Below are 11,636 nucleotides of genomic sequence, written 5' to 3'. Positions count from 1 at the left end.
TTTACCATTGCTAGAGAGGGACATTTCATCAATCTTCGATCTACGATTCTACGTGTTTAAGTTAATACACGTTAAGATAAGATCATGCTAAGACTGCAAAACTCTTCAACTCTTTCGAGAGTTGTTTCAAAAACCTGGGGACTGAACGCATACTCCATATATTGAAGACATATACTTCCAACACTTCGCAGGACTTCCAGAACTACAGACAACACGTGTATGGTTTTATGTGTAATTTTATTTCGTAAAACATTTCTCTTATACATCTACCAAACAATAAAAGCAATTCTTTGTAAGAAACAACAACTGACATTAACACATTCGACTACACAAAAGCACCGAAATGGGAAGGATTTAGCGATAGGATAGTTACTCTAGCAAGCAAATCTAACTTTTCTATTCATTGTACTTTTACGTTTGGACGCTTCCGTCCTTCTCGTCCTGGTGGTGGTATCGCTAGCATGAAGCACACTGCTAATGGCACTATGGTTATCTTTCGCTCGTCTGCGCAAACTATTTCCGGGGCCGGGTTTGTCCTGCAGCGTTCGCACCGGCGCGTCCTTTGTGTGATGTTTCAGGTGTAGCTGGAAGGTACGACAGAGAATTATCGTTTTAACGAACTCAAAGGATAACACCACCTGCAACAACACATACCTTTAGATGATGGCTTCTTTTAAATGCTTTCTCGCAGTAGGTACATTTGTACGTTTGTTCCTCAGGTTGGTTCAATTTGTGCACCTTCGGTGACGCACTCTTCGAAACGATCGACTCCGTGCTGGTACCGGCCACACTCGCATGATACTGCTGGTGGCGGTTCAGGTTGAGCGCACTCTTAAACGCCCGATCACACTTTTCGCACTCAAAGCGAGAGTGTTCGCGCTGCATGTGATCGCGCATGCTTTCCCGCGCTGCAAGCCTCTTCCGGCAAAGTGAACAGAACGATGCGTTGGTAGCCTTGCGCGACACTTTTGGCTGTGACGTTGTCGGTTGCTCATCTTGCGGAACCTTTCGCCTTCTTTGCTTCTCCATTAGCAGAGAGCTGATGTCTAGCCTGAGCGAGGATTTCCGTTTAGATTTCCGTACCATAAGCTCCGCCTTTCTTGGGGAAGATACCACGGGAGGCTTCGTTTCGATCGCAGTAGTTATTTCGAGCTTGTGATCGGTAACGGGTTTGACCGGAATCGGTTGGGAAGTGGCCGGAACAACGGTGATGGTGGTCGAGGCCGGAATTTTTAACGGCACAATTTTAATTCCGGACGGTGATGAGGACTCAGTGCGCTCTACTGGTGGCGCAGGTTTTGCGACGGTTGGTGTTATCGGCGGGATTACATTCGGGGATGTTGGCATCGGTGTCGGTTTGCTCTTTCGAACTCGAATTTTGATAGCCGGTTTGCCTTGGTCCGTCATCACCGTACGGTTCGTTCTGGGCAGATGTCTTCGTACGATGTGATGCTGAAGTTCGCCGTTTGTTTCGAAGCATTCCGGACATGCACTGCATTGAAATCGTTTGTTACCCCGCACGTTTAGGATTGCGGGAATCATCTGGAAGTACAACAAGCAGGTTTAAAGGCTGCTATAAACTGAAATTGTATGTGCTTAAAGCGATAACTCACCCGCTTGTTTTCGATCATATCTCCTGCAACGTTCGTAGTAACGAGCTTAATGGTGACCGTATTTTCCTGACGATCGTCGAGCCTTGCCTCAAACTTTGTTGCACTGCTGCTATCCTCATCCTCATACGGTAGGTACAGATCAGGGTCAACTCCTACCTCCATCTGGGTGACGCTGCCTTCATCAATTCGGTACTCATTCACCGATCCGGTTGGTGGCATTGCGACGTTTGAAGCAGCTTGATACACAGATTTTACTTTACTAGTTTCAACAAAATATTCATTCGGTCGATTGTATTGATCCAGACCACTTGGCTGAAGCGTAACCGTTGGAGGAACATTGTTATTCAAAGGAACCGTACCAGCCGGTGGCGTGGCGAAACTGTTCAACACACCCTGGCCAATGTACGACTTGAGCAGCTGAGTAAGATCGCTGTCGTTCAACAGATTGCGATTGGACAGAATCTCGCGGAAGCTGGAATTTTTGAGCCGCTGTATCAACACCTCAAACGACGCACGGCGATCATTTTCCGCCCACTTGAGCGCCTTGAGAATCAGTTTCAGCAGTTCCTGGTCCTTGATGAGCAGTCCCAGCTTCAGGTCACTGTACGATATAATGCCCTTATCCGGCGGACTGCTGCTTGCCGGAGGATTGGGCAACGTCGTTGCCGGTGCAGCAATGCGCTGCACAATCTTCGGTGTACATAAAATGGTTCCCTTCTTCGTATCGATAATGTCCGGATCGGGTCGGAATAGCGGCAACATGACGTTCACATTTTTCGCCGCCTCCGCAGGACAGTTGAGACCCCGCAAACGACTGAGCCAGGACCGGAAGGCTTCCTCGGTGCGGTTTGCCATCATTGCGAACTGGTCGATGCTTTCGAGCTTTAGGTAGCAGGACCCACAGATACATTTCGGGAGGAGATCATCGATTTGTATCTGAAATGGAATGTTGTTGGAGTACAGTTTAGTGCAGCTAATGGTGTTATGAAGTTTAACTTAATTATTAAGAATCAACATTAAATTATTTTGCACTTGTATTTCGTGCTATTAATTTTCTATACAATTATTCTATAGCTTTACATTCCGAAGTAATGGTTTTAGTGATATGTTGGAACGACAGACAGACTGCCACGATTGCCAATAAGAATATGTTTATAGGTAATCTTCACGAAATTTCCCAGAATTCAATGAAGAAGGAATCTTTTACTACATCAATTGCTGTTGTTGACCCGGATCTGTATCTTTATGAATTCAAAGTATAAACGAAGTTGAAGTTGTACACAGGTTCACAGGAAGTTTCATTACATTAAATTTGTAATTCTTTTTTGAAGATCAAGAGCTCCCTAAGAGCCTTGCATTGATAGTAAAAATATTATCGAAAGGTTTATTAGCCATGGATGTAGTGCTAAACCAATGAGACGTTCTTGTTGATCATGGTACTCAAAATAATTTAGTTACTTAGTTTATCAATGGAGGATTTCTCGTAACAATAGCCATTTGGAGCCTTTTAAATACGTGGAACATCACCGTCATTATGGTTTACATCGTTGTTCTCTTCGTGCAAATTAACCGATAAATAATTATAGCAGTCACAAAAGCTAAGAATTGTTTGCAAAACATTCAAAACATTTATCAACAAAGCACCTGTTGGACAGTATGGAGCAAGCACGCGGTGAAACATCGATAGGGGGTTGAAAGGTTGCCCGAGGGGTTTGTTTGTTTGCTCTCTCGCTTGCACGTTCGCGTGCACTCTCTGTGTGGAGCTGAGTGAAGCTGGTCGCTAGGTTACGGGAGCGAGTGAGAGAGAGAGCGAAAAAGTATGAGAGAGCAGAGAGCAGGGGATGTCGCGTGCTAAGTGTGTCTCGCTCCATCCCCTTGGTTGCTGCCATTACTTGCATAATCACACACTGCGCTCTCTCTTTCGGTCGCTTGTCCCTCTTTTGCACACTCCACAAGCGCGCCCCATCCGTACACGTGGTGTCAGTTAAAATCATTGCGTACGATGTAAATCTGCGTGAATACCACACACACACACACACACACACTCGCATAAAAACTGCGTGACAGTGCGTTCCACTTGGTTCCAACTGGGACAACCGTGGATACCCGTTTGTTTTCCTGCCTTTCTCTCGAATACAAAAAACCAGCGCCAGCTTTCACTTTGTGCGAATAGGAGCACCGTTTCGGTGAGGCAAAATGGCGCGAAATTTACCACTCATCCGTTGAGCGAAACAAAGGATACAACTGTTGCGCCTTTGTATCATCCCTTACGCTGTGAGCGCGGTACATTTATTGAGGCACGCACTTACAATTGAAGCAGTGCAGGGCCCTTTTAGTACGATGAAGACGTTTCTTTTCCTATGCTCTGCTACTAATGCATTTTCAGCCGTCTCACTCTATCTCTCTCTCTCTCTGATGTTCGCTCTAACGCAACGCGGGGGCCCTATCTTGCACGTCGCAGTTTGGTGGCATTGGAAATAGCCGTCTGGTTTGGGTGTATGCGTTCGCGTGCTAGGAACATTGACATTGTGAGGTGTTTTTAAAAATAAAATCAATACCCCGTACAGAATGCCAGAAGTGTGCGAGAGTGGTAAGGTGGTGTAGGTGTAGTACCGAACCACTACTACTAAACAACAGCGTTTCCTCCCTTGTTTCGAATCCAATTATTTGCACTGAACGATTGTGTTTTTCCCTCTACTTTGCTTTAGCTCATCTCAAAACTGGGAAATATTTAATCTTTCCGCATCATCTCATCTACGGCAGGATATCAAACGTGCGTTTGTTTTGACATCTCCTTTGTCTCTCTCTGTCACTTCTTCGAAAGCGTTGCTCGAGTTAGTAGACTCACTCAATTACTCACACGGAATGCTATCTCCCTCCTACATAAAATCTCTGCGAGAAGTACTAGAATAGTGGCAAACAGATCAATCCAGTTTCGCGTTTTAAAGGAAGCAAACGGGGGAATTGTTTTTGTATTTATCAAGCGAAAAATAAAAACTAAATCAATTTTCCCATTCCCGTATGAAAGAAAGAAAGCTATCCTCTCATCTCTTGCACTAAATGCATCCGTGTGTTTACGCCGTACACGTTTACTAGCCACCCTCGAGTTCACCCCTTACCCAAACACAACGAACCGTCAGAAAATGCGCGCTCTTTTTACATTGCCGCACGAACGCACACTAATGGCAGCAGTGGGTAGTGTGCGGAACATAGAGATTTTACACACAACCCTTGCTGTTTTGTTTCGCTTTTCCCTGTGCGCTGCGTGGTGGATGTGGAGCATTGTGTTGCTATCTCGGTCCTGCCTACTTTAAGTTGCTTGAAGGGGTAGCACTCGGTCGGCTGGCTACTAAAACCAAGGCCATCATCATTGTACGCGAACCACACACTACAAACCCGGGGAGAATTTTCTATCGAGCGAAGTTAAACGTTTTGGTGAACAGTATTATTTTCAAAAGTCTCTAGCATTCAAAACAAAAACAGTGAAGGATGAAAGGTAGAATGAATGACATATGAAGGCTTCTGAAACGTCAAACTGACGTAGTAGTACGTAGTAGTGCTGTTTGCAATGTTCTAAACCCCTTACTTACATTGAGCTGAAGATAACGTTCGATTTTCTGATCCAGCCGATCATTACCAAAGATCGGAAAGGCGCACGTGAGATCCAGTATGTCCATGCCGCAGATGCGACATTTCCGGGCCACGTTCAGTGCTAAGTTCATGCTCAGCAAGCTGTTCGAATCCATCGAACCTGCCAGTTAGTGTACACAACAACAAGGCTAGTCAACGCAAACTTCCTTCAGCAACACTAAGCACGTGCTATGTTGCACATTTGCTCACTGATTTCACTGGCGCCAAATTTCACTCTACGTCTACAGTTAAGGATCTTTTTGCGCGAATTTTCAACCACACATCGTCAGTGGACACACTTTTCTCAGGGGCTCACACATCCGAAGGCCCGTAGCCTCTAGCCTGCGATTGTGAAATTGTGAAAAACACCCTTTTTTGCCGCCCCGTAAGGGGTTGAGTTCTTTCTCAGTCCGTCGCGGGCACGCTTACGCACTGAATCACATGCTGTGCGTGTTGCTCCTTTGTTGCCACTAACAAACACTGGCGAGGAAGGGAGGGAGGAGATGTGTTAGCGAATGAAGAATATTTCACAAGTGCAACCACACAACACGCACATAAACACACACACACACACACTTACGGCTCGGTTGGATGAGTGTGCGTGCGTGTAGCTGTGTTGTTGCCTATTTTCGTTGCGCTACAAATGGGGAAGCTTGCCTTTATGGAGAGGTGGGGGATTCCGATAATAGGGATTACAGCAGCAACAATCCCTTTCCTCGGTGTTTCAATTTCTGTTCCCGTCAAGATTATCACAACGGTTCACAAAACAGCAACGGTTTGCTCTTGTGCAAACGTTTCAAACAAGATTCTACACAGCCACACGCACTCGCTGCCCTTTTGGCTCACAAACGGTCCCAACGACGACTGTTGATTCAACGCGGCAAGAAAAATCTTTCTTCAGGGCACCCCCATCATCATCCCCTTGCTGGTGTGGGGTAGTTGGGAGAGTGAAATATTGCGCGTATTCTTCGTCACGAGCGCACGTCAACTGATCACGAAACGAGCGAGAGCGCTACTGCGCCGCGTGTGTGTGTTTTTTTTTTTGTTGTCCGGGATGGTGGTGCTGTGTGTTGTGAAACCAACACCGTCCCCAGCACGCGCTGGTATGTGTGGCCCCTGTGGGCTAGTGTTGTGCACTGGCACCCCTCGCTTGGTTGGGGGGATGATGTTGATTTTGTGAACGAACGAACCATGCTATGTGTAGCAGGGTGCAGAGGGGTGCTAGAGCGAGATGCTGAATGCGGAACAGAGCTGCACAATGCATGGGTGCGAAACAAATGCGTCAGTTTTTCACATTTTTACTCCGCACACAACAGCAGTTCACGGTTAGATAGTGAAAAACGGCAACACAACAGCGGTTTCTCGCTTGCTCTTTTGATGTTGATCTATTTGTGTCCCGTACTGGTGTAGTTTGCTCGGTGTTGTTGGTGTTTTGTTCATGTTGTGCTGGCATCTTAAGTGTTTTTCTGTCCTAATTTTGTATTTGTAACATGAAACATATTTGAGAAAGCATGAGAAACATGTTTCACAAAAGAAAATATGCAACAGAGAAATAAAATGAATAAAACAATGGGTAAAAAAAGGAAATTCTATTCTAAGAACGGGGCAAAGAAGTACTAAATAGTACTTGTTAATGCTAAAATAGATAAAGCGTGTAATGGCACAGGCAGGATACGAATATTCGCTGAAATATTATTTTTATTCGCAAGCAGATCCTTGCAGAACAACGACTTGAAAGATGTATGAAGTTTAGTGTGGTCGATTAGTTGATTATATTGTAGAACAACATCATCATTAAAACACTCTTTTGGCAGACAATAATAAGCAAAAAAAAATTTTTTTTTCAATGAAGTATGCATCAGTAAGAAAAATTCTTTCATTATGCACAAAGGAATAAGTGTATATTATAGACTTGTTGGCAAACTACCTCCTAAAGTATTATCTAACTTCTCGAACAATCTCTGTCTGTGTAGCTGTTAAAGAAGGTTTCGGCGATGGTTTACCACAATTTTAAAGCAATGAGAAAAGAAGTGATTCTAAGCACGCAATAATGACACCAAGTTGGGTGTTAACAACATCCTAAACAAATGAAAAAAAAGAAATTAGTCATATTAGTCAAAAAAATTCTATCAAGAAGTTAATCTTTCAAGCCCCTTTGCTCAACTTAAATCATACAGCTTTTTGATTTGCCTAATTGTTTATGGTAAAGCACAATGATTCAAGGGGGTTAAACCTCCCTCATTACACCACTATCCACACTAATCCTTTAAAGTTCTGCGAATAATCAGATGACACAGCTCCATTATCTATGGATTTAACATAAACAAATCGTAATTCGAACTACAATTATACAACTGTTACAATAGATAGGTTCAAACAATAGAGAAACTTCTATTGCAAACGATTTTCCGAACCATTTGCTGCGGTTAAGAACGACACTGTACAGCTAGCAAACCAAAGACGCTGCTCGAAAGGTGTCTCGGGAACTGTTCGAATATGAATCGAGCTTGCGGTACTCTCCGCTGCACCTCAAATGGCGCTAGCATCGTATCAAATTGCCGAATCGAAAAATCGGCCGTTTCTGGGCCGAATAGCATGATTGTTTGACCCTTCGAGGGGGTGTGAAAGAAAGGCAAAGGAAGGAGCAAGGGTGGCCGCGCGGGGCGCGCGAGTGTCCAGCTCTCATTCATGGAAGCGGTCTCGCACAACGGGTCGCCACCACAGCTGTGTTCGGACGTAAATAGGAACGCACCATGCAACATGTTTTAGTTTATTCGCTGCACATTTTCTAGCAAATGAACTGTAATTTCTGTTTTATTTATCAGATGAACCGTATTTATAATGCATACCGCATACACACACACACACACTCTTCTGGCCACGCGTAGCCAACGATTTTTCTTTAAATGATAAGCAGTACAGGGAGTCCCCGAGATACGCTTTTATAACGGACCGCTATAACTCGGGAAAAGTCCGCGTCACTCGAATTTTCGCGTAAGTCGAATTCTGGGGCAATTTCGTTTATACTTCAAAGTCACAGAGTCGACTTCCTTCTCTGGACATAATTTTTTCACCGAATCAGGCGATTTTAAGAAAGATAACATTAAAATAAGTTAGAAAGAAATGTTTTATATGACAAAAAACGGTATTTTCGATCAATTTTCATCTTTTTGCTTAGATTTTGTGCTATAAACTAGCTCATCTGTAAAATTTCCAAAAACTGCGTATCTCCGAATCCGCGTATAAGAGGAACCGCGTATCTCCGGGACTGCCTGTATAAGAGGACCACGTATCTCGCGGACTGCCTGTATTTATATTTTTGCAAATCTTTGGAAATCGTAATGTTAAATGAATATAGAACTATAATGCAAAATTATGTACATTATTTTTATATCACACATAATATAATATAAAAAAGAAACAACTAATAACATTCGAAACAAGTAATCATTCGTATATTCGTAATGAATCATGCGGGGATCATTCGTAATTAATGAAAAAATAAAATGTAAATATAAAAATTGTATTCAAATTTACTCGCAATAACATATTGCATCGAAAAATAACCATTATGAACGTATGATTTGACTCTGAGTTAGAAGAGTGAAAATGGAAAAAAAAGACTTTTGAAATTGAAAAGACTTTTTGTACAATTTATGTAACGTATTTATTTTTAATTTTTTTTTCTAGAATTTTTGTTGCTTCACCTGCAGCGTGGAATAAATTTGCCCATCCCTATTGCATTACATAATATCAAACCCGTGAGAGCGATCGCCAGCGCAAGTGAGATGGATGAAATGGGAAGTCTCCCTCATCTCTCGCTCAAACTTTCCGCCGGCTGGTTCGAAATTCCATACAAAACCGGCTGTTTTCAGATTTCCAACACCAAGAGAGCATCCAAAACAGGAGGTAACATTTATTCCCCTCCAGCGTGCATATTTTGTCACTTGGGCCATCACTACGCATACCATCAAACCCGTGAGAGCGATCGCTTGTGTAAGTGAGATGAAGTGAGATGAGTTTGATGGTATGCGTAGTGATGGCCTAGGCCATCTTGATTTCTACTCCATTGTGTAGATTTTCGCAGCGACTCTCCGCATCTTTGTTTATCGGCAAAAACGGGTTGCTCTGCATACAAATAACTGCAATAAGTTCTTTTTTCTTCAACCCGCAGTTCTACGCTACGCAAACGTACGCACAATAAGCGTTCCTTGTAGCCTACGAAAAGGCGTATCATTCACCGTGGATCAAAGCTGCAAAAAGAAGGAGGATTACACGAAGCTGAAACGTCCTTCCGGACAACTCGGGCTTGTGGTATTGTGCCCACGTCCGCGGCGATCAGGAACAGTGGTGCTTTTCTTTGCTGCATTACGCAAGAAACGATCTGCTGCAGCGAACCAACTGTCGAGACTTTTAGGCGATAACATCCCGCAAGCCGTATGTGAAAGTTCTGTTCTACAACCCATCACCAACAGGCTGGCGTTTTTGCGTAGATACAAAACGCAACCCGGTAAAAATGAACCGATAGAATCGAACGATCTGCGGCGGGTGATGAAGACAATCTTGTGCAATCAAACAGTGTATCCCGTTAACGTTTGCTGGCTACTATGGAACAATCCGTGGTTCGGTGCCGGACGTGGGTGTGATCTTGCGCGATCTGGTCGTGTGTGTCTTCTTTGCCGAGATTGGATTTTACTTCGTGAATCGATTCTTGCAACTCAAGCCACTGTACAAACTGGTCCATAAAAAGCACCACGAATGGACGGCACCGTTTGCTTGGACCGCTATGTACTGCCATCCGATCGGGCACATCATCAGCCACATGATCCCGCCGATGATCGGCATACAGCTCATGAAGGCGCACATCTTCACCACTGCCATCTGGTTTCCGTTGGTAATCCTTAACACGATTCGGGATCATTGTGGCTACCATTTGCCGTTCTTTCCCAGCTCCGAGTACCACGATTATCATCACGCGAAGTATGAATCATTAAGCCAAACTGCTGTATGAGAGATATTCTTGCACAGCTTTATAAGAATGTTTGTTGTATGTTTACAGATTTACTGAGTGCTTCGGAACGTTCGGGTATCTCGATTGGTTGCACGGGACGGACACAACGTTTCGGAAGTCTAAGCAGCACCAGCGTCATCGCACACTTTGGGGCAATAAATCGGCCCGAGAGTTGTATCCGGATAGGTAATCCGAAGCCACCTGTTTGCCATCCAAAGCTTACGAGTGAGGGTGGTAAGGAATACCTCGCACTAAAACATCAATCGTCCTTTCGTCTTTCTAGCTGTTTCGTTATAGCTGGCTACTATGGAACAATCCGTGGTTCGGTGCCAGACGTACGCACGCTACCCTCGGCAAGTGTGATCTTACGCGATCTGATCGTGTGTGTCTTCTTTGCCGAGAATGGATTTTACTACGTGCATCGATTCTTGCACCTCAAGCCACTGTACAAACTGGTCCATAAAAAGCACCACGAATGGACGGCACTGTTTGCTTGGACCGCTATGTACTGCCATCCGATCGGGCACATCATCAGCCACATGATCCCGCCGATGATCGGCATACAGCTCATGAAGGCGCACATCTTCACCACTGCCATCTGGTTTCCGTTGGTAATCCTTAACACGATTCGGGATCATTGTGGCTACCATTTGCCGTTCTTTGCCAGCTCCGAGTACTACGATTATCATCACGCGAAGTATGAATCATTAAGCCAAACTGCTGCATGAGGGATATTCTTGCACAGTTTTATATGAATGTTTGTTGTATGTTTACAGATTTACTGAGTGCTTCGGAACGTTCGGGTATCTCGATTGGTTGCACGGGACGGACACAACGTTTCGGAAGTCAAAGCAGCACCAGCGTCATCGCACACTTTGGGGCAATAAATCGGCCCGAGAGTTGTATCCGGATAGGTAATCCGAAGCCACCTGTTTGCCATCCAAAGCTTACGAGTGAGGGTGGTAAGGAATACCTCGTACTAAAACATCAATCGTCCTTTCGTCTTTCTAGCTGTTCTATTAAATTACAAACTCATGTATTCAATAAAACCGTTTGGGAGCTCTTCAACATGGAAACAATTCAGCATTTTGCTTTTACCTTTTCTCTACTCATTTGCTAAACATTGATAATAAACTCATTTCCGATTTTATTTTCGATTTTTTGGTGTATACATTGTAATTTTAAGCAAGCAGTAAGTATTTAATTTTGATTTATTTTAAACTTTACCACGTAAGTTGGCCACCAGCATACCCGAGTATTACAAACATTTTGTATGGAGCATGACGTTCCACTTCTGCTTCTTTTATTATTGTACTTATTTTCGGGACAAATTGAACGGATTTAAAATTTAAAAAGGAATCGTTGGTTTTATCATAACATAA

At 43.9% G+C, this 11,636-nt stretch overlaps 2 protein-coding genes across 2 annotated transcripts; one reads left to right on the top strand and one right to left on the bottom strand.

The window, feature by feature from the left end:
• Nucleotides 1-11: 11 nt before the first annotated feature.
• LOC128301054 (uncharacterized) lies at nucleotides 12-5,359 on the bottom strand. The gene is made up of 4 exons (XM_053037360.1): nucleotides 5,204-5,359; nucleotides 1,614-2,549; nucleotides 655-1,542; nucleotides 12-584 (listed from the first exon to the last, which is right to left on the bottom strand). Exons 1-4 carry the CDS (start codon nucleotides 5,357-5,359, stop codon nucleotides 375-377), a joined length of 2,190 nt encoding a protein of 729 aa, XP_052893320.1. The 3' UTR covers nucleotides 12-374.
• Nucleotides 5,360-9,690: 4,331 nt separating this feature from the next.
• LOC128303645 (fatty acid hydroxylase domain-containing protein 2-like) lies at nucleotides 9,691-11,399 on the top strand. The gene is made up of 5 exons (XM_053040682.1): nucleotides 9,691-10,223; nucleotides 10,303-10,440; nucleotides 10,538-10,951; nucleotides 11,031-11,168; nucleotides 11,266-11,399. The coding sequence occupies exons 1-5, from the start codon at nucleotides 10,030-10,032 to the stop codon at nucleotides 11,372-11,374; spliced, it is 993 nt and encodes a 330-aa protein (XP_052896642.1). The 5' UTR covers nucleotides 9,691-10,029; the 3' UTR covers nucleotides 11,375-11,399.
• Nucleotides 11,400-11,636: the final 237 nt, after the last annotated feature.

Source organism: Anopheles moucheti, chromosome 3 (assembly GCF_943734755.1).
Source record: "Anopheles moucheti chromosome 3, idAnoMoucSN_F20_07, whole genome shotgun sequence".
NCBI classification, from domain to species: Eukaryota; Metazoa; Arthropoda; class Insecta; order Diptera; family Culicidae; genus Anopheles; species Anopheles moucheti.
This window is presented reverse-complemented; position numbering and strand designations above follow the sequence as displayed.